The following is a 24,405-nucleotide window of genomic DNA, read 5'->3' as shown; positions in this document are numbered from 1 at the left end:
TGAATTTTCTTAATAAAATTTTAGCCATTACCCCAAAAGGCATTTCGATGTTAAGTGTTTATCTTCTTTTACTTAAGTGATTTCATAACTCTCTCACTTAAGTAACTAATATTATCGTCAGCATCTTTATCCCATAATCATCAACCAAGAAAATAGGATTTCAGAGGTGACCCCTATAAGTTCAAGTGGTGACTCTTACTATGTAGCACTTTGTCTCATATAGGGTTTAAGAGGTAACTCTTATGGCGTAGCACTTTATCTTGTATGACACTTAGTTTCTATCTCCCTACTGGTGTATTATTATGATACAATTTATAATAGTTGAAACTCTTACTTATCAAGATATTATCCATTTTATATGGCCTAAGGGCCTCACGATTTTATCATGTTGGTTTAACTTTTTAGGAGAGCACCCCTCCTAAGATTTCTTTAGGATAAGTACGCTAAATTACTAATTTTCTTAATGAAATTCCAATAATTATAGCAAAAGGCGTCAAAATTTTTAAGAGTTTAGCTTCTTTTTACTTATGTGATTTCACAACTAAATGGTTTTCTCAAGGGGGGATGATATCAAATTCTTATATTCCAAAATTAGGAAAAAAATTATAACAAATCATTTATATCTTTAGCAATGTTCAACCCTTCAACCTTTGTATACCCATGTTGTTTGCTCTATTGTTCAACACTTCCAGAATCTATACAATCTCCTCCACCTCCCAATCCAGATGTAAGTTATTTCCCTCTTGGTGATGGATTTTATCCCCTTAACTTGCTACCTCTCTCACACTTCCAATTTCTGATGCTGAAATAAAATAAGGTGTATATTCTATGGATCTTCCTTGTCTGCCCTTGGACCTGATGGGTTCAATTTTAATTTGTATAAGTCTGCTTGGGGGATGATTGACCCATCAATCTGCATGGCTGTTAGCTCCTTCTTTGCTAAAAGTTACTTCCCTGGGTGTGTTAAAGTTACAGCATTAGTCTTAATCCCCAAAATTAATCATGTTAGTTTTATTTTTGATTTTAGGCCAATCTCCCTTTGTAACACTATATATAAAAAATCATTTATAAAATCCTAGCCTCAACGTTCAAGCCTCTTGTTCTTACTAATTTTAAAGACAATTAATCTGATTTCATCAAATAATAAATTTCCACTTATTATGTTACTTTCCATGGGCTCCTTAGTTATTTCAGGAAATAAGGCCACCACAAATTTATATGTGCTAAGTTTGACATTAGAAGGGCTTTTGATATAATTTTTAGAGATTTTTTGTTTGCTAGATTGTCTCAGATAGACATTCCCCCAAATTTTATTCAATGGATCAAATCATGTACCAGTGATGTATGATTCTCTATTTATTTTGAGGGTACTATCGAAGGCTATTTTTCATATTCCAATGGTTTTAGGCAAGGATGTCCTTTAAACCCGTACTTATTCTATTTTGTGATGGATGCATTTTCCTATCTTATTGACTGTCCTGCCTCTGGTGATCCCTTTGATGCCTTGAATTTGGATGGAAACATATTGTCTCACTTGTTATATGTTGATGATTTCCACTCTTTTGGAAAGGCTATTGAGCATAATTGCATTCAATTGAACCAATTTCTTTCCTACTTTGTTTAAATCTATTACTAATAAGCTTTATTGTTAGAAACCTAAATCTCGCTCTTTTGTATATAGACTTCAATACTTAAGATGTACTATTTGGAATACATTGCTTATTGTATTAGGGGCTCCATCCTTCCAAAGTCTACTATCAGACACATTTCCAAACTCAGTGCTAAGTTATTGTATTTTGGAGGCATTGAAGTTAGGAAAATGCACCACATCTCTTAGGCAAATTCATATATTTCTAAATACTAGGGTGGTTTGGGCATTCCATCCATACAAGCAATCTATTTTGGTTACAATTGTTTTCTTATCAGCAAGATATACAGCATCTCATCTCCCCTCTCTGCTTCTTCATATACCTATCTCATTGACACCCCTCACCCTTTCACTTCTTCTTCCTTTTAGAAAAATATATGTGATATTGCATCCTTTGTTAAAGAGAAGCTTCACATGGCTGGTATATTCTTGTTCATGTTCATGGTTTGCTTGCTAATGCTATCTCACATATTCGGATTGAAAATTAATCTATTGTTTGTCTGTATTGGGATAAATATGAGGAAGGAAATTTCCAGAGGTATTTGGCTGAATTTTATAAAAATGTGATGTCTTCTTCTTGGCATAAACACCATGCCCTATGTTGTTCTACTTGTTGTTGGATGTTATTTGTGGGAGGGTTAAAAACAACTGATGTTCTTAAAATGACATCAATGTTGATCCTACATGCAGTCTTTGTCATACTTCTTTGAAAAGCACCTCTCATCTTTTCTTTGAATGCAACTTCTCTTTTATTGTTCTTGTTGACTAGGTTCCTTGGGTTAAAGATACTCTATTTAGACCTAATGTGCTTCAAACTTTTGATGCTATGGATTTTTCTTTCTCTAATGCCAAATACCTATTTATACTTATTATATGCTACTCTATTTATTGTTTATGGATATAAAGTAATGATAGGAAGTTTGTCAATGCTTATGCTAGATCTTCTTTTGCCTGGCATAAAATTAAAAATGCAATTTTTCTCAAAGTATCTACGTGGAGAATGGTGAGAAACTTTTGGAATTGTTATAACGTGGAAGCTGGTTGGATGTTTTCGTCTTTTTCTTGCTGCCTTTTTATCTGATGATATATTAAGCATTTCTTTTATGGCATGGTGGGAGTTTCGCCAATCCATGACGATGATGTCCTCCATACCCATCCCAGTCTTCTTGGATGGTATTTAGGCAACTAGGGGAATTCGTGGGTGATCTATATGCGATATGATTGATTTTCTGACTTTAATCTGAATCATGGAATACATTTTTAGCTATTTTTTCTCTCAAATGTTTTTTCTATTATTTTTATGCTCTAGTTTCATTAGTCTTTTTTTTTTTTTCAGCTAGTTTTCTTTAGAAGACTTCTTTTTGGCTCTTCTTGAGCTAGCTCTTTTTTTGCTAGAGTTTGTAGCTCCTCCTCACATGTAACTTTTTTTACTTGCAAATTTCTTTTACATAGAGCAATTAATGGGCTTTGCCCCCACTTAAAAAAAAATCATAATTTAGTTATTTTAATCTCCTAACATAATTATTTGTCAAAAAAATTTTAACTAAGTATTTCACATGATTCTATCAGTCCATATGAGTATTTATCATATGTAAACTAAAAAAATAATATAAACAAAATCAAGACTTTGTTCCCAAGCAATCTGGAACTGAATAAGTTAAATAAATGATTATTCTATTATTTAAATATTAATTATTGTTTTAAAAATATTTTTAATAATATTTACTACGCAATTCAGTCAAATCAAATTTTAGCCCATCAAATCATTGAACTATGTAGCTCAACTTTTTTTGATTTTATGTTTGATCCGATCTTTAAAATTTTGATATTATTTGAATTTATATTTTATCTATCTTATTAAACTATTTTTTAAAAATATATTAAAAAAATTAGTTTAAGTATTTGAATCAAATTTAATTAACCTTTTTTTTTTCGAATCAATGTTGCAATTAAATTAGTACTCTTCCGTAATTAAGTGATATTTTTACGATGATAAATCGGTAATTACTTTCGGACCTTTTCACCGCGTTCCAATGGCTGCGCGGGGTTTTATCCTTATAAGGAGCTAAACCCCGCGGAGAGCAGCTTTCTACTGTTCATTTCTTCTCTTCACTGTGTACACTCTCGTCATCCTTCACGGTGCCATCGAAGGCCGGAAAAGTTTTAATGGCCGCTTCTTCTATGCCGGCGACCAACCCTCTCTTCCCATTTACATCCAAGGAGAGCGTTTCTGCTATCCCGGGCCATTTAATACTCAAGATTAAACCCCGGTCCCTCTCTGGAACCATAGCCGTTCGGAGATGGAGTTGGAAATGCAACTTCGCAGCCCAGGAACGCGCTGCAAAGCAGCAGCAGCAGCGAAGGAAATCCGAGCCTGTCGTCGACCCAGTCGGCTTTCTTTCGAAGGTCGGAATCTCGGACCGTGCTTTTGCTCAGTTTCTCCGTGAACGGTAGTTCTTATTTCTCAACCGCCGCCCTTTCGCTTATTATGGTAAACGCCGTTCTGTTTGATTTGTGTTGGCCACTCGTTGTCCAGGCACAAGGCATTGAAGGACCGCAGATTTGATCTTTGTTCCCGCTTTATAGATATTATGGAGGCTTCTTCGGGGTGGGGTTACCTTTTCATTTCTCCTCGCTTTACAATTAGATATTCGAGTTTTTGGAGTAGCTAACGTGGGGAAATATCCATTTTAGACAGGTATGAGATATTAGGAATGCATCGGCACCGTCAACATCGTGTGGATTTCATGGATTGGGCTCCAGGTAACAATTTATTTCATTTCCTTTTCTTTGAACTAAAAATTTGGTGGGGTTCTCAATAAATGTATTATAATTTGCAGTAGTCATTGGAGTTTTGTTTTCTAGTTTAAGTATTATATGCATTTGAAAACAAATTTTAATAACCCAAGGAAAATTTATTGTGTCTTGATTGTTTCATGTGTTCTTTGGTTGTGTATTCTTGTATTGTTGCTCGCTCTTCTTTCTCTCTGCAGAAATAAGTCATACATTTATACCTAAGGTAGCATTTTATGTTACCCATGAGTGTTATTTATGATTGCTGAATAGCTATTTGAACTATTGGGTTGTGTTTTTTTGGTTCCTTGATTTTGTTGCTGGGCATTTCTTTTATCCTTTGTTAAATCAACAGAACTAAAGGAGATTCTACATTTAATTTATGGCGAGCTCTTTTTTGGGGGGTGAGCTTGGATCAATATATAGGGTTTTTCCATTGTGACATGGAGATCATGGGTATGAATTTTGATTAAGACTGTATATCATCTCTTCCCTTGAGCTTTATATTGATGGGAAGTCTCATGAAATGTTCAAAACAATTATTTAGTTATTTTCTAATCTTCCTTTTCGACATCTTAATGTACTACAGAAAGATGCAAGCATCCATGCCTTAGTTCTTTTTATCATTTTTGAAATAACTGATACATTTTTCCCTCCACATTTAGTTTGAAATTTGAACAGCGTTTCTCAATATTACAAAGATTTTTAGCATAGATAAAAACATTTTCTTATCTGGTTCTTTAAAAACGCATTAATTAAATTCTTTGAGGTATGTGGCTTAAGCTTGAGAATAGAGTACATGCTGAATGCCATCTTGATGATGACGCACTTAACCCCTATTTGCTACCTGCTTCCTATCGCATTGGAATAGTTCTCTTTCTTATTGTCATGAAATTTCTCTGTTTTCAAACTGTAATTACTATTTCACCCGAGTCTTTTCTTCTCTAGGTGCACGCAGGCTAGTAAATAGTTCACTGTATAATTATGCGGGATTTTAAATTTTAAAGCATAAATTTAACAAGTATCAGTCATTCATTCCAGAAATTGTACAATACAGGTTCTCGGTATTGTTCTATTGTTGGAGATTTCAATGGGTGGTCACCAACTGAAGACAGTGCTAGGGAAGGATATTATGGCCATGATGACTTTGGCTACTGGTTCATCATCCTTGAAGACAAGCTCAGGGACGGTGAAGAACCAGATGAGTATTATTTTCAAGAATATAACTATGTTGATGACTACGATACAGGTGACAATTTAAATGTTGAAGAGCTGCTTGAGAAAATAGATAATGAATACTGGGAACCAGAAGAAAAATGGTATCGCAATTCACGGTTGGAGTTTGTTGCCAAATTATATGAAGAAGTATTTGGACCTAATGGCCCCCAGACGGATGAGGAACTCGGTGAGATAGTTGATGCTGAAACACGATACAAGCAATGGAAAGAAAAGCAAAAACCTGACTCCAATACAAGGTTACCTTGTTATGAAGTTCTTGACCATGGAAAAGTTTATGATATTGAGAATGTGATTCTTGATCCAGTGTCAAAAGAGAAGTTCCGAGCGAAGAAAGCTCCTCTTGCATACTGGAAAGAAATGCGTAAAGGCCGAAAAGCATGGCTGAAGAAGTACTTGCCTACAATTTCTCATGGAAGTAGGTACAGGGTATATTTTAACACTCCTAATGGGCCTCTAGAAAGAGTTCCTGCTTGGGCAACATATGTGCTTCCAGGTATGCTTTCTATATATGGTGCCGGCTAAGATACATCAAGTATTGAGTCAATTTTAATAATTCATAATCAATTCGCCAATGATATCTCAACTCTTTGGGATGATGTTTGACCATTTTTCACCCTTTTTGTTTTCCTAAATAATTGTTATGATTATTAGTTGGCTACACTATATATTTCCATGAAACAATTACATCTGTGTCTGATATGCCTTCATTTTTTGCTTTTGTTTTTCTTAAACTGAATTGCTGTGCATACAAATTTTGAAATATATGACGAGTTTCTTTCCTAAGCCTTCCAGGTTCAATTGGAAATTCTGTTAATTACATATGGCTGATCTTTTTGTTACCTTCTGGTACGATTGCTATCTAATAGATGAAGATGGAGAAAAGTTTTGTGCGATACACTGGGAACCTCCTCCCGAAGCTGTTCATAAATGGAGAAATGCACGCCCAAAATTACCAAAATCACTCCGTGTGTATGAATGCCATGTTGGAATTAGTGGAGCAGAGCCAAAAGTGTCATCATTCAATGAATTTGTTTTGAAGGTAGTGGAGGCCTAATTCGTTGTTTGATTATCCTATCAAAATATATATTCTTTTGTTGTTAGATATTTATGTTTTTTATTTACAGGTTTTACCTCATATTAAAGAAGCAGGATATAATGCCATTCAATTAATAGGGGTGGCTGAGCATAGAGATTACTCTTCTGTTGGTTATAAAGTAAGTGATAAGCTGATTATTTAAGCTGTGTCCGTTGATATGAACCATAATCATTATTCATTATACAAATTTTTTCCAGTACAGACTGATAGCTTCTCTAACTCTATATGTTACACAGATAGTTAATTTCATGGTGAACTTGATTTGAAGCATAAAGAAATAATGATCTCGGATTTATACTTTAGAAATTTGAGACGAGAAGGAAACATTTGTTTAGCATGTAAGCCATGTAATTAAGGCATATTCTTATGCTATTAATGTTTATGAATTTTGTCTAATTTTGTGGTACTATATCAAGTATGAAGCAACTAAATCTATACATTGTTATTGAATCACCAGACATCTTGTTTTAACGAAATTTCTCCTTTGGTATCATGGAATGTTAGATGTTGAAGTCATGAGGTAGATTGAATTGAAATATGAAAAAGGCTTTATCTTCAACTTCAACAAAATTATATTCCTTGTAGAGTGAAGAATAGAAGTAGACATGTCATGATCCGGACAGGAAAAAATATTTTTTTTTTTAATTCTCTCTTTTTTTGTGTGCTTTTTACTCTTTAAAAAAATATTTAAGTGTTTTAATAAGATTTTAGCAATGAAACACCCTCTGCATTTGTGCAGCTACATTTTTTTCTTTGAACTTGACATAAAAATTTCTATTTACTGTTATACGGTAATTCCTTTATTGATTGCAGGTGACAAATTTATTTGCTGTTAGCAGTAGATATGGGACACCTGATGACTTCAAGCGCTTGGTGGATGATGCTCATGGTCTTCTCCGTTCTTTAGCTTTTTATGTTGTCATATTTGTTTTGGTACAGCGTAGTGTGGGTTTTTTTTTTAATGTTATACAATGCTACTGATTTTGTTTGAAAATTTATCCTTGGCCTTTTTTATTTTATTTTATAAAATGCTACCGATTTTGTTTGAAAATCCCATAATGCTTTAGTTTTGAATCCTGTGCTCTTTAGGAGGAACAATTATTAGGTCCTCTGACCGGATGTTGCTATAGGTTCGGCCACCAATGTTTTAACGCCACGTAGCAGCTCGAAGACCCGACCCAAGCCCGTGGTAATGTTTGAGCTTTCACGTGTTTTTCACTAATTAAGTTAAAACGGGCGGGAAAAGTTTAAAACACGCAGTTACTTTATATGTTGAATAAACTTTTGGCCGATTAGCTCCTGTAGACATAACGATATATAGTATTTAGGGTTTACAGGTAGAAGAGAAAGTTTTCGCGAAGGGTTCAAGGTGATGGATGAGAAGATTCCTGCTACTTGTTTGGAAGATTTAGACGATTTTGACGAAACATTTGGTGGCACTTATACTTTGGATGACGATTTTTCTTATTTTTTACAAGTAAATTTCTTATCCATCTATGTATAATCAATTCATTTTTGTTTGTACTGAACCTTTTGATAACTCGGTACTGCTCGATATTTCTATGTAATACTCGGTATGTTTCTTTGTACCGAGATTATAATTATGATAATTTTGTACCGAGCCTTTTTATAACTCGGTACTGCTCGATATTTATTTCTATTAATCAATATGTTTTTTTGTACCGAGATTATAATTATGATAAGTTTGTACCGAGATTTTTGAGAACTCGGTACTGCTCGGTATTTATACGTAAAATTCGTTATGGATCGTTTTTTGGTTTATTTACGTCACTTATGTCTTCTATATACTGAGATTATAATTTCCGTATCTTTGTACTGAGCTTTATATAACTCGGTATAGCTCAGTATTTATACGTAATACTCGTTATGGTGAGTTTTTTTTTGGTGAATTATGTTTATTATGTATCGATTATAACGTCCATATGTTTGTACCGAGCCTTTAGAAAACTCGGTACAGTTCGGTATTTTCATGTATTATTATGTATTGTCGGTATGCAGTCATTATGATTTTGCTCGGTATTAATTCCTTGTTACTAATATATAATATTTGAAATTTTTTTACAGGGGGTTTACAAATCTGAGAATGAAGCATATGTTAAATATTGTCAATATCCTCATGCGCATGGTTTTAGTGTTCAGAAAGAACATCTTTCATGCTGGCCTGATTCAAGGAAATTAAAATCAAAGGTTTTTGTCTGTTCCAAAGCCAGATTCAAGAAGGACACAGAAAAAAATTTGAAGGTCAAATTTTGAAAATCGACTACAAGAACTGGATGTCCCGCTATGGTGAGATTTTCTGTTAGTAAAAATGGAATATGGATGGTGAAATGTTCGGTAGAGAGTTACAACCATGAATTGACAAAATTGGATGATCAACATTTGCTGAGATCATCTAGGCACATTACTGAAGAAAATGCCTTCGTTTTGAAATTAATGTCTGAAGCGGGAATAAGAACAGTAAATGCATTTTCCTATCTATCCGATGTGGTGGGAGGTGTAGCAAATCTTGGGTTTACCAAGAGAGATGCATACAACTACTTTAAAAAGGAGAAAAGAGCAAAAATAGAGAATGGGGATACCAATTCGCTAATCGAATTGTTTTAAAACCGGGTAGCTGAAGACCACCTGTTTGCATGGGACGTGCAAACTAATGAAGAAGACAGGTTGATGAATTTTTTTTGGGTTGATGGTTTGGGGAGAGTTGATTTCGATTGCTTTGGGGATGTAATTATTTTTGATACTAGCTACCGTATTAACAAATATAATTTAGCCTGTGCCCATATTATTGGAGTTAATAATCATTGGCAAAACATTATATTAGGGGTGACATTTCTATCTGACGAAATAATTGATTCATTATGCTGGCTATTTCAAACATTTTTAAAAATTATGGATAATAAACATCCAGTTACTATATTCACTGATCCGGATCAAGCAATGACTAGGGCGATAGAGATTCTATTCCCTAGTACAAGACATCGGTTGTGCCAATGACATATACACAAGAAGGCTCCTTCAAAAGTTTGGTGTTTTAATAGTAACAACAAAGTGAAAGGCCTATTTTATAGTTGCTTCACTAAGTGTGATTCCGAGGAGAAATTTGATAGTTTGTGGAATGAGATAATCAGAGAAGGGAACCTTCAGAGCCATCAGTGGTTAAAAGATCTGTACAGAATAAGGCACAAGTGGTCTACAACTTTCAACAAAGATTGATTTAATCTTGAAATATTATCTACACAACGTAGTGAGTCCATCAATTATAATCTCGGTACAAAGAAACATACCGATTAATATAAATAAATATCGAGCGGTATCGAGTTATAAAAAGGCTCGTTACAAAATTATCATAATTATAATCTTGGTACAAAGAAACATACCGAGTATTATATAGAAATACCGAGCAGTACCGAGTTATCAAAAGGTTCGGTACAAACAAAAATGAATTGATTATATTATACATAGGTGGATAAGAAATTACTTGTGAAAAATAAGAAAAATCGTCATCCAAAGTATAAGTGTCACCAAATGTTTTGTCAAAATCGTCTAACTCTTCAAACAAGTAACAAGAATCTTCTAATCCATCGCCTTGAACCCTTCGCGAAAACCTTCTCTTATACCTGTAAACCCTAAATACTATATAACGTTATGTATACAGGAGCTAATCGGCCAAAAGTTTATTCAACATATAAAGTAACCGCGTGTTTTAAACTTTTCCCTCCCGTTTTAGCCGAATTAGTGAAAAAACACGTGAAAACTCAAACATTACCACGGGTTTGGGTCGGGTCTCCGGGCTGCTTTGTGGCGTTAAAACATTGGTGGCCGAACCTATAGCAACATCCGGTCAGAGGACCTAATAATTGTTCGTTTGGTTAGCCAATAATCAAAGCTATTTCATCAGATGTGAAAGCTAACGTCTGGCTTTTAATAACAAAACTTTCAGAATATATGTCCCACGTCGACAATAACATATAAACAATTGGAACATTATGAGGGAATCGAGGCATGTATAGGAACTGGTTAATATGTAGCTCCCGTAGGCTTGTAACAAACGGCTCCCCAAATTTCAGAACTATCTTATTACAAACTTCTCTAAAACTTGAAGTTCGACATCTAAAATAAATCTTAGGGCAATATCCCTGCATAATAAAGTAGATGTTCGATCAATTATACGTTGTATTATCATAATACCGACCAATACCGATTATTTAAAAAAAAAAAAACTTGTAACAATGTGTACCGAGTATACCTACTTGTACCGAGCACTAACAATCAGCATATTACAATATATTATATATAAATACTCATATATTTACTGTAAGTACCAAGTATTAGTTCTAAAAAAAAAGTTGTACTCGATTATACTGAGTTGTAGCCGATGTATCTAGTTATACCGAGGAGTACAATCAACATATAACATTATATTATTATATAAAATAAATCAAATATTTAGTGTAAATACGAGATTTACTCCTAAAGAAAAGGTGTACCTGTCAACCCAGTTTGACTCACCCTTTAACTTTCAAACTGGAGTATAACAGAGAAGGATTGCAACATATCAAACTCTACACTTAATAATAGGAAGCATGTAATATATCTTGCTGAACATCAAACATAATTAAAAACAAATACAGAGCTCTACTAAAACTGTCAAAATTTACTTACATACCAGAAAAGTTTATAAGATCTCCTCTAAGATCTCTTTGTACACCAAAACATATTCACACCAAAAACGATCACCACTTTCTCGCCTAGTGCCCTACGGGCTCTTTTCCCTTACCTGCAGTATAACAACTGCTAATGAGCTAGGGCTCAATGAAATACACCAGTAATGTAAAGAAATAATAAAAACATTTAACCATTAAGAAAGGCATAACATTAGTGACTAAATAATAACATGGTTAGAGCATCTTCCACATGGGTCACAAGAAAACATAACATTACCTTCCATTTTACTAATTGTTCAACACAATTCTTAACAAGTCATATGGTGGCTATAAGCTTTTGCACCCTTTCAGCTCTTCAATTCAAGGTTGGGTCTTTTTCCCAACTTTTAGAATTGACGTTGTTCTCTTAATTCAGGGTTGGGTCTAAATTCCCAACTTCTAGAATTAAGAGTATAGGCTTACCTCTTCAGGTCTTTCGCCTTTACGGGTGCGGGCTTATCCCCCAACATATGACTTAAAAGCACTTATACTCTCCTTTATTTCGAGAACATTTTCATAATCATTTCCAACGATCATATAAATTGGAATCAACTACATGTGTAATCGACATATGAATCAATTGTAATGAATTGAAATACATGCTATCATGTGAACAAAAAAAAAAAAATGATATCGTACATATGATAAATATCAATATGAACTTTTATAAAATTGTTACTATTTCTTATGCATTGCTGGGTATCTCACCTCGGTATCCCGATTCTTTCTTCTTTTGTATACCACCTCTATCACGCTCTTCATCATTTAATTTGATTTCTAAAATCAACAACCTCTCCTACAAGCCACCTTCTGAATGCTTAAACTATTGCTAGAACATGGAGGCCTATGAGTATAAAGGGAAAACACACTAGCTGTTTTTCAATACTTACAACTGCTCGTTCATCTGCAATTATCACAGTCCACAGTATTTTACCTATTTTCCCTCCTATTTCCTGAATTCTGCAATTGAATTCAACAACAACACTCAATTTACAACTTAGATTGATGTTAAAACATGGCTTCAGCATTCCTAAAGTTTAGAATAAAAATATAACATTCAGCTAACCATCCAGTGTTGGATTTCAGCAACATACCATCAAGCTTTAATCATTCTCTAATTGATTTTCTACAAACTGCAACTTGCTACACACCCTAAAATCAACAAAATCTATTTCAGAAGAAAGGAAAGAATTGTTTTAAGCATGCACCTTTGATTTTCTTCAGCGTTTTAAACCCTTAAGAAGATTTCCTATATATTTTTTTTACCTGAAACCAGCGATTCCCCTTGCTCAGCAGCTCCGCCTTCTCCAAAACAGGAAGCACCGTGGGAAAGGGAAAGAAAAACTGAAGGAATTACTTGAGATGGCTATAGAATTATTTCTTTAGATTACTTAATATAATATTGTTTTTGTTATTCCACTAAGATTCCACTCACATGCCCTCATTTCTAATCCTAGCCGTAGGATTAAATCCACCCATTGCATGTGGGTTTTAGTGCTTTATCTACTTGTCTACAGCCATGTAACACTAATATTTAGGTAACGTGATAATGACTGTAATAATAATACTTAGGCAATAATAACATTTAAAGGACGTGTATGAAGTTATAAAAATTTTGCTAAGGAATAACATTAGTAATATATGTGTCTAGATGAAAAAAAAAACACAGACTTTAACAAAACTAATGAACATGTAGAAATTTGTAGAAATTTAGGTTTACCTTTATTTTGAATATTTTTGGGTATTATAGTACCGAGGTATACCGGTTTGTACCGAGTTGTATCGAGATGCACTGATCATCACTGAACATTACCAACCAATACTGAGTAGCAAAGAACATTATATTATAATGAAATACTCAGATATTGTTTTTAAATACCGAGCATTTTCTCTGATAAATACCCTGTACCGACGTGTATCGAGCTGTACCGAGGAACATCGATCAGCACCGAATACCGAATACCGATTAGTACCGAGTATTACGGCAAACTCCGAAAATACCGAGATTTCAAAACGTCATGACAGTGTGCATTCAGTTTTTTATACTAGAACAGAACGATATTAACTTAACCATAACCCTAAACATACGTTTTTTTATTTTTATTTTTTTTATTTTTAAACGAGATGAACTATATAACAAGAAGGAAAGTTCTTCGGCAATAATTTCTAACCTCAGGCATTATATCTGTGGAGGTTGTCGACCGGAGCTTTGCTTCAAAATCACGGGATTTGCTTGCGAACTACAAAGGAAATGAATAGTTACAGGAAGTCGATTCGCCTTTGATTCTAGTATATCCAATTGAAAATCTACAGTGCTGATAAATATTTGAAATATATCCAAAAGGTAATTCGGATGCTGTTCGGCTTGTCAAGGATTTAAAAAAACAACGCACGTGCGAGAACTCAAAAAACAGCGGGTCGGGTCGGCGACTTTTCTTCATGCTACGTGGCGCTAAAACATTGGTGGCCGAACGTAGAGGAGCGTACGTTCACTGGACCGATTAAAAGGCGCTTTAGGAGACATCAGTTTCCGAATTTCTTATTTAGAGCCCAATTTTCTGTCCACAAACTGTTTGATGTTGCACCAATCTTGAAATTTTCATTTAGATGACTGAACTATATACTCTTCATGAGAAGAATCAATATTCCTGTTACTAAGTTTATATGCATCAATTTTACAGGAATTTGGGATATTTTTTTTTAAAACTTGGTTTAGAAATTTCATGTTATCAGATAAATTTAATTCAAATGGAAATTGAGGTCAGTGTTGTGATGGTCACTAATTTTCATGTAAAGCTTGGCTTGCTTATGGAGAACTATGGATTGCAAGTAACTAAAGGAATCAGTGGCCAACAAATAAATGTGAAATTAGTCAATATGCTTGTTCAATGTACCTTCTTCAGATGGAATTAACCATTACTTAAAAAGATTCTGTCTTAGGTAATGTAAATTCATGAAAGCTGATGACTTTTGATTGTTTTATAATGAAATTGGAATGTAACCTATAGTATTTTTAAGACCGGTGAAGCGAAAGATCTTGTTTCCAACCAAATGACTTCTTTTAGTTAGTCGCTTTGTTTTTATGTTGTGAACTAATCTTTTATGGTTGGTCGATTAAGCTATTGGCAAATCTTTGTTACCATTTAACCTCTAATTTGGTAACTTGTATTTTAAGACATGGGCATGGCCGGTTCAACTAGACAGGCCAATTACTGTAGCAGGAGATGTAACCGCGAGCAGAGTCGTGCTTGGGCGGACCGCACACGGCTTCAGATGGGTTTGAATCGCGCGATTGAGTGGATAATCACGTGAGGAAGTGAAAAAGAGTGATTCCTCGTGCAAAATAATTTCGTATCACTCACTGCAGTAAGAGTAAAATGCGTGAGAAAGTTCAGACGAGAGAAACCAACAACGAGGAAGAAGGAGAAGTTATGTTTTTCTTCATTTTCGTTGAATTGTGCAAGTTTCCTCCGAAATCTAAACTTAAGAAAGGAGTAAATGCTTCATTTGAGTGCAATGGAAGAAACTTTAAAGAGAAAGAGGAAGAAATTTGAGAGAAGAAAGGGAAGGAAATTTGAAGAACTTCATTGAGATATTCTGATGAATTTATATTCATTTAAGATTAATTAATTCTCCATAATTTAGGAATTTAATTGTCGATTGATATAAATTCTTGTGTAAGATGGGTTTGTTTATTTAATTGGAGAAGTTGAATGCAGTCTTTTGGCAGAAGATGACTACTTTGATAGAAGGTAAGTTATTTTAATTTTGGTTTATTTTATATTTTTATATAAATGAAAGAATTAAATGCTGTTAGTGAATAGAAATTTTGGAGATTTATATTGACGATGAAACTTTAATTCGATAAAAATAGGGAGATAAATTTAAATGATGAATTAATTGAAGAGCTGAGCTAAAGTATTGGTTTCCAACAAGAGTTCTAGGAAACAAATAGGTAAGTGATGTTTATTCAAAAATTTAATGGAGAGATAATTTCAAGGTGATTGTATGCATTTATGTAATTATGTATCTGATTTTAGGTTGTAATAATGGAGAATATTTTAAGGGTCGAGAATTTGAAAGGAATTGAGGCACGAATTAATCCAAGTGAATAATTATAATATCAACAATTTCAATTTCCTTTTATGTTATTAAAATTCCTTTTAATTTATTTCAATTATTGCATGTTATAGCATTATGATCATAGTGTAGTGTAAAGGAAATGAAAATGTGAATTTTCATTTTATGACTATTATAAAACAATGTAACATGCTAAAGTATTTGATATAGTTAAATGTTAAATATACAATTGAGAATGACTGGATTATTGAGATTGTATTGTAGTGTAATATATCTATACAAGTGAAGAAAAATGACAAACTAAATGATGACTTATAAGAAAATGAAAGTATTAAAATAAGAAAAAAGTTTAGGCATGAAATTACAGGAGTTCACCCTCTTATGATACTGGTTGAGGGTGCAATGCACCCGTGTAAGTTAAATGAAAATGGAAATAGTTGTATTTTTATTGGTACATTTAGATGGTGCTTTTGTATTAAATCAAGAGGGAAAAATAATAACTGGAAAATGAAAATAAACAAATGTTATTGGAAAAAGAATATGTTATTTGAAGAAAATATAAAAAAAAATTTATGTTATATGAAAAGGAAATTATATATATATATATATATATATATATTTATGCAGATGACAAAGAAACACTTTGGTTATAAATATTTTTTTCTTCGAGCAGCACTTTAATTAGGACATAATCGAGAAAAAAAATTCATCATAAAATAAAACAAAATAAAAGCGAAGTCTTTGTTGATGAAAGAAGAATGTGAGGCAACACTTTATTTATACACACCTGTTGCAGGTTTTATAGCCCATCTATGTTTGAATCCTCAAGCAATCCAGTGAACACTCAAGCATCTGGAAGCGATGGCGTCTACACCCTAAACGTTACTGGAACAAGCAATCAGGTGAACATATCCACTGGAGTGGACCAGGCGGAGATCAGCAATATCCTTTACTCAGAATTTCCTCTTACCGTTTATTCCATAGATAAAGTTTTGCTTCCATATCAGCTCTTCGGACCAAAGCCTCCTGAAGCAGCTCCAGCGCCAGCTCCGGTAGCGGCGCACAAGAAGAAGCATAAGAAAGCTGCTGAGGATTTGGCTGCGGCGCCGGCGGCAGACGCCGATATAAAGGCGTCGGGGACAAGGCTCAAGAAGAGCAAATTAGAGTGGCGATTGGCTCTTTGGGGTTTTTTGTTCTGTGTTGGGAGTTTGATGTGAGAATTGAAAGAAGAATATTTTTTCTTGATACTTTAATGCGAAATATATTAAGGGATCTCAAATTTTTTGAATTTGTGCTGAGATTAATATATAATCTCAGTATAAATGTAAAAATTTTGAGCCTATCTTGAAATATTTCGCATCTCTTTTATTTTGTGCTTTGGATTATTTAATTTCTTGGTTCATTTACGAATGTGATTGGTGGTTTGTTTTGTAAGCTGTTAATTTTTCATTGTAGAAACTGGAACGCCAATGGCCCAATTTGGCTTAATTGAGATTTGAATATATGTTTTCAAAATGATGGATTTACAAATTTTTTTCACTTGTCTAAAGGAATTTAATATATATATATATATATATATATATATATATTAAATTTCTTTAGACAAGAGAAAAAAATTTGTAAATTGATTAAAAGAGAGGAATGATGTGAGTTATTTTTGGGATAAACCTAGAGTGGTTTTGGCTTTAGAAATCCTGCGGGTCTTTCATACAGCTTTCTTCCCCTCTCTCATCCGGAATCTGCGGCGGCTCTTATCCAATCTTCGTCTCGTCTCTATCTCTTTCTTCTTCCATAGTTATCTGTCCATTGTCATCCTTCCGTTCTCAAGTGAGGCATTTAGGTGTTCATTTTTTTGTGTCAAGTTTGATAGCGTCAAATTGTGAAGTGTTTGCAAGAGTTGATTGTAAGTCTTGTCTAGTTGTATAGTTTTAGTTTTTATATTTGAAGAAAGTTGTTGTTTTTAGTTATTTTGTCTATTCTATGTCTTTATTCTTTGTCTTGAAGGTATCTTTTTGTGATCAAAATTTGGGTCCTTCTTCCCAAATTTTTGATTGCATCGATGTATGTAGAAGATTTACTGTGATTCTAAACAACCTGATGTATTGACCAAGATTTTCTGTATTCAGTTGGGATACGATATCAACAAATAAGCTCAATAATTCTTATATAAGTCAATTAACAGGCTGATTCATGGCAGTTATGTTGGCTTATTTTGACTGCCCGTTAAAACTATATGGTTGTTTGGTCAGGAGACAGTAAATGTGGTTTTCATATTCAGTCAATAGGAGACCATTTGGCCGCCTTGTTCTATGCTATTGTGTTCAAATTATATGAATCCTTCTTAGAGACTGAATAACGCTTAGGAGCTGCATTTTGTTTCAATTCTGATGTAATTTCTTACATCTTTTTAGTCTATCTGTCTACGACGATATTGTTTTTTTGGGAACCGTTTATATTGAATTTAAACATATGCTTCTTTTTGAAGATACCACAGTATGCTAGTTTTTTATATCCTGTGTTGATTATTTTTGACAAGTTCAGCGTTAACTTTATTTCGATGAATCTTTATCAACTGGTTTTTTTTGTCCGGAGTTGACTAGTGGAGACATAAGAATGCTGCTAAGAGAAAGTTGGATTCTTATTAATGTTAATGTTTGTGTATACTTTTACGTTTCATCAGTAATAATGCTTAATCATTTAATCAGTGGTAGGTTTTTCTTTGGTGGTGCCTGTGAGTTTATATGACTGCTCTAATTTCAGTAAACTATTACACAAAATGGTATACTATCAATGGGTATCCCATCGGCCAGATGAACCATACTTCAACGAAATTACTTGTTGCTCGCCAGTTGTAACATGTTGTAGAGTTTTAGAATTTTCGATTCAAGGGAATTGTTGAAACTTAATTGTGAAATAATCTGACCAGACAGCTTTACTTCGTTAGGCTTTCATGGAGGTACATAGCCTTGTCCATATATCACAATTCTTTTGTCATAATTAGGTTCGCACTGCATTGGTGACAGCATTGGTCTGAATTCTGTGTTGATAATCCTTGGACCTCAATGCATTTTTTTCACACCTCATTCTTTCTGTACCTCTTTCAGTATAAATTTCTTGTATTAGTTATTGTGATTGCATTTATTATGTACTAAAATGATTAAATTTAAATTATTGATTGGATTATGCATATTTGAAGATCACTCGATCATCATCAATTAGTTTTTCGCAACGAGTTGGAGCTCGGTTGATGAATCGCTTTCTCATTCATTGCTGTGATGTCGCTTTGAGGTGTAAACTTTTCGTTTGCAAATCATTTTAAGTTAATATTCATGAGTTTAGGTCTCCTTTTAAATTCTTGCGACTCATTTTATACTTGTACTGTGGTGTTTTTACCCCTTGTTGTATATATTCCACAACCACCTAATTAATTTTAATTCATCATATATATTGCTTAACTTTTTCTTATATAATCATTTTTAATTTCATGCATTCATCTTATTTTTTCATTGCCACAATCACTATGATGCTAGACTTTTTACAATCAAACATCGGATCATGAGATTGATGACCTAATGTAGAGTTTATAAAATTTACATTCAAGCCTGATGATATCCTCTTATACAAAAGTACCAACACTGTCATATATAACACCTAGCTTGAATTTGATGTTATATCACATTATTCTCCAGTTATTTCATGTTAGTAGCATTGTAGGTATTTTAAGTCTAATCATTATATTGGTAATATACTATCCTTTTATTTATATTGATATACCATAAATATTGAACTTTGCACTCTAATTATATATATACTTATATTATTTTGTACTCATAAGGTCTCTATTTTAAACTATTTCATTTACTTTTGTGCATTTCACATTAATCTATAATATTTCATTAGTAAATATAGGTACTAAGGTAACCATCATTTTACAATATCTTTTTATGGTGTCTTTGACAACCATAAAAAAGAATATCTCAAATGTTGATAATGATATAAATCTAATAATTGGGTTGGGGTCACATCACATACTTCAAAACTAGTTAGTTCTTCTCCTATTATATCTTTAATAATATCAAGCATCCTATTGAACAACCCTTTGACTTGAAAGACATCAAGTCAAAATTTATTATATACTCCGATCATAAAGCTTAGATTATTTACATACTCTCTTACTTCGTATATTTTTTTTCACCAAAACTGTTTTCATAGTTGTTGAATATTGAAAGTTAAAGTTAGAATTCGTATTTTAGGGAAGTATTTTTATTGACTAAAAGGGTGAGATCGTTGGTTTGATTCTTTATGATTTATTTTATTTAGGAAAGTTTTTTATGAATAAACGAGAGATTCAATTAGTTGATCTCTAAGATTCTGTTTCATAACTTTTGACAACAAATTTCTATGTGATTCCTTGTTTTCCCCCCCATAAATTTTAAGAAAGATTATGCTAATTAGTCTATTTCTTATTAGATAACTTTTTAGTATATATATGTAGATGTATACAGGAAGAATAATCAATAAAAAAATCTTCGATGTATCAGGATAGTTCTCTGGCCATATCGTTTCAGGCCACCTCTTTATTGCGCAATTTTTTCTGACTTCCTCTATTGTTTATCAGGTTGGATTTCGTTTAGTCAGCGTTTATAACCAGCCTTCGTCTATATATTTCCACAACATGTTCATCTTTCTCCCTTTATCTTCTTCTACTTGCAATAGGGGATGCCTCTGCAAATCACAAAGATCAGGCATCACAACACCAGAATCAAGCAAGCATTTCTAGAAATTCAAAACTTGGTGCTATGATTCTTCTCATCATTCTCGTCACGAGAACATTGAATGGCTATAAGTTATTTGCAGTGGTACACAATATATGTTACTGTTCATTTGTCGATAAGGAAATGATGCAGTATCTTTACTGCGGAGCAGCAGCATGCTGAACGAAGAAGATCGACAGGATAAGAATTTAAAGATGTAAAAATAGTTGGATTTTCATGGCTTTTTCAATTCCTGACAATGACACAGTAAAAGTTTTCTTGCTATTTGTTGCAAAAGAAATATGGGATGAGCTAAGTGGACTTCTTCCATCTCTGAAAATACTTCATGAGTTGTTTCCAGGATTGAATCATATTATTATTCATATCTTGTTAAAATATAAATATAATTGTTTCTTTGTCTTCTTACACATTATTTCTATTCTCCACTTTATCCATTTCTTATTTACATTTATTCTATTTCCATATCATTAGTTTAGAGCACCTGTCTAAAATATATCAATACAGGTACAACCTTTATTTTTCAGTTTAATATGTCCTCGACTTTGGTTCGTTTCTTCCCAGTAAGTCACAGATGGGTGTTGTAACTCTTGTAATTTGCATGATTATATCCTTTTCTCTCTTTTCTTTGTTCATTTTAAACTTTTTTATTTTTATAATTTATAAGGTCTATATCATGTTTTTTCCTCTATTCTTTACTGTATCATTAGGTATTAATATTATATTATATAATTTATATAATTATCTGATATCATATTATTTATAATTATTTTCTCTGATTTTTCTATATTATATATTACTATTATATTTATTATATTTAATCTAACTTCACTTTTATTCCTTTACAATGCATTTTATTATTCATAATTCATCTGTAATTGATACTTTTTGTCTCTCGTATCATTAATGTTCAAAGTTCAATTTCACCACATGCATTTGCGTTCATCTAATCGGCATAGTAACATCAAATATAGTAAATAATTATTAATATTTTTCCTAGAATTTAAATTTTTAAGTCTTCAACAGTAAAATTGTTCTTACAACAAGTGTAATTATCCACTTTATTTGTTTTACGGTTGTTCAATCCTTTTCATCTTGAAATTCTCGTACTTCTTGGTACTCTCTCCCAATTATGAAATTTCCACTGTTGACATTTATCTTCATCACATTTAGCCTCCTTGACAACTTAGATTGTTGCACAACAATCCAAAAAATCATTATTTTATTAACATCTTAAAAAAATTTGAATACTTACCATAGGTATTAAATACTCTAATTTCATTCCAAATTTATTTGATTCTCACCAAACTTTCCTCCTTGAAATTTTCCTTTCGCTTCCCCGGGTATTATTTTTATCATTTGGATCTTCCACATTTAAAATCAAATATTATTTTTATTATTTTTCAATGAATAGAACGCAGAAATGACAGATATAACTTTCCAGCAAATTCTTTTTTTTTTTTCTCTTTTACAATTTTGTTTCCTTACCTTTAACTGAATATCTGTTCTTGCTTTAGGTTTAAAATATATGAGAATTTGCACTATATTAATAATATCAAATAAAAATTTCAATGAACATACTTTCCTCTTTCTTTCTCTTTCTTTCTTATCCTCTATTCCTTCACTGCTTTCAATTTTCTTCTCATGCCTTTAATTTAACATCTTCACTGTTTAGTTAAGAGACTAATACTCAAAATGTTCTAAATATTGGGAAACATTATGCAACTCTAATTCCTTGTATCTCCCTCTCAATTCGCCTCTCATCGGACAGACCCTATTTTGCAATTTTTTCATCTCGTTATAGTGAATAGATTATTCTCACGAGGAGTTTGTTAATTTACTTTATCGTTTATTGTATCCTTCGTTGCTCAATACCACGCATAACTGACTCTTCCTAGACTTCAGTTCTGTGTTTGAGTGGCACGTCCCCAAGTTGAGTCTCTCGGTCGTCTGTTTTGTTCCCTGTGAGCTTCGCGATTTATTGTATAGGCTGCTGGCTGGTTCAATTGTTTATAAGCCAGCTCTTACAGATTAAGCCATAGGTTTCTCATGGCCAGAAATTTTTGCAGTGACATTCCAGGAAGATATTGAATGAAAAATGAATATATACTAAGTTTTATTTTTTTATATTTTGATTAAAACGTTAATGGTTGTATTCATCCTTCTATTTATTCTCTAGTCTATTATCTCCATACTATGGTTAGATATAATGTTATATTTCTTTTCATGAACGTTTCGCTGTCAATGCTAGCTTTATGGTCTGGATTTTAGCTTTATTCTTATTAACTGCCATCTTGTTTTTTGTTTTATGCAACATGTATTGGTATCTATATTTATAATATCAAGGAATGTGGAAGTTGATAGTCTAGTCATTTATTTGTTTGTTATTTGTTTGTTTTAATTCATTACTTAGAACTCACTTTCAGGGAACCTTGTGATTGACATGTTAGAACGTGATTACTATTTTTACATGGTTAACTGTATAGATTTCGATATTTGATGCATTTTTTCCATTCTATTCGTTGAAAAAAATGTGCATTTAATTCTTTTCTGTTTAGCAGTGACTTTGTTGAGTTCGCTAATAATTCACTGTTAATTGTTTTTTGATTAATTTTTTTTTGGAATTTCTTTACTGTGCAAGCGAACCGTTGATGACATCAGGTGTTAAAATTTTAGTTTGTGTTTGTTAAATTTCTTTTTTGTGGTAGATGAGAAGTTGTGTTGTGTTGTTTATTGGTGTTTCATGTTTTTCAAAGGATTTGTTGAAATGATATTTAAAGTGTTTTCCAAAGAGTGTTGAAATAATCTTTCTTCTTTTCTTATTCTCGTAACCAATTTGGTTCAATTTCTTGTATTGAGATAGATGTTCCTTATGGCATGCAAGTTTTTTATTTGATGTTTTGATAATATCTGTTTAGATGGTCTATATATATTGATGCCAAGATGCTTAGTATCACTTACTCACTAAAACTTTTTAAGAGTACTACGCATAGATGTTTTATATAACAGAATGTCTTTATATAATTATAGTGTATAGACGTAGTGAGGGGATTGTGACTTTGGGCGATCTCTATTTGCACGTTTAATTATTCTTTGGATCAAATTGTTCAGAGTTGATGGTGAATTTTTATCTGCAGAATTCAAGGTTGGAAGTGATTGTCGAGCAGCTAATTCATGGCTTGTTTGTTATAGAAAATGACTCCTCAAACTGTAATAAGGATATCTATAAGATGGTGATAGGCCTCGCAATGCTTTATGGTTGATTAATAAAAGGAAGATATATAAGTTAAGTGTCATGGAGATGAGGATGCTCTGGTTGAGGAATCTCTTAGAGATAGGAATGAAATGAGCATTCATAGATGAAAGGTTGGAGAGCCTCCTGGAAGAAAGATGGAGTCCCTGTATATGGTTTGGTCACATAAACGCTTTCTGATTGACGCTCTCGTTAGGAAGTAGAGTATTAGATGTGTGCTTATGTTAAATTATGGTAGGAGACCTAAAAGACTTTGGTTACAGTAGATTTTAGAATGACCTTTTCTTATATAGTGTTAAAACTTTGAGAATTTGACTTTTAATAGTAATCAATGGGAGAAAAAGGATGATGTAGCCGACCCCCAACGTGTAGTGATAAAGGCTTTGATGTGTTGTTGTGTATTTGTTGTAGTATGTTTTTTATGAATCAACTCTTGTTATTACGTATTAATATTTTATCACGGCATCTTTGACCTATTAAAATGTTCTATGTTTGATAAGTCTATTCTCAGTAATTTTTGGATGGCATAACTTTGAACACGGTTTATGTTGTAGCTTGTATTTTTTTCATTCTAAAAGTAATCTATATATCATTCATTCCACAATTTAATTTGATACCTCTTTTGATAGAAGATGTCCGCTGTTCCTTCTTTGTTCTTGCTGCACTGAAGTAACTGGATAATTGAGTTGTATCAACCTGATTGTTGAGCTCTCAGTCGAATGATAATTTCTTTTTTTGTTAATCGCACATTGCTTTTCCTTATTATATATAGAGTTTTATAGTAATCTTGTTTATTATAA

General features: G+C 32.8%; 1 protein-coding gene across 2 annotated transcripts in view; it reads left to right on the top strand.

Moving 5' to 3' along the window:
• The first annotated feature begins 3,713 nt into the window (after positions 1–3,713).
• Positions 3,714–24,405, top strand: part of LOC110108062 (1,4-alpha-glucan-branching enzyme 3, chloroplastic/amyloplastic) — a 112,643-nt gene continuing 91,951 nt past the window's right edge. For both annotated transcript variants that reach the window (XM_020838568.2, XM_020838569.2), the window contains exons 1-7: positions 3,714–4,098; positions 4,185–4,256; positions 4,347–4,411; positions 5,499–6,173; positions 6,547–6,719; positions 6,805–6,894; positions 7,590–7,665. In XM_020838568.2, the coding sequence (XP_020694227.1) occupies positions 3,815–4,098; positions 4,185–4,256; positions 4,347–4,411; positions 5,499–6,173; positions 6,547–6,719; positions 6,805–6,894; positions 7,590–7,665 (1,435 nt within the window). In that variant the 5' untranslated portion in view covers positions 3,714–3,814. The remainder of the gene's footprint in view (positions 4,099–4,184; positions 4,257–4,346; positions 4,412–5,498; positions 6,174–6,546; positions 6,720–6,804; positions 6,895–7,589; positions 7,666–24,405) is intronic.

The sequence above is a fragment of the Dendrobium catenatum genome, unplaced genomic scaffold (genome assembly GCF_001605985.2).
Source record: "Dendrobium catenatum unplaced genomic scaffold, ASM160598v2 fragScaff_scaffold_895, whole genome shotgun sequence".
NCBI classification, from domain to species: Eukaryota; Viridiplantae; Streptophyta; class Magnoliopsida; order Asparagales; family Orchidaceae; genus Dendrobium; species Dendrobium catenatum.
This window is presented reverse-complemented; position numbering and strand designations above follow the sequence as displayed.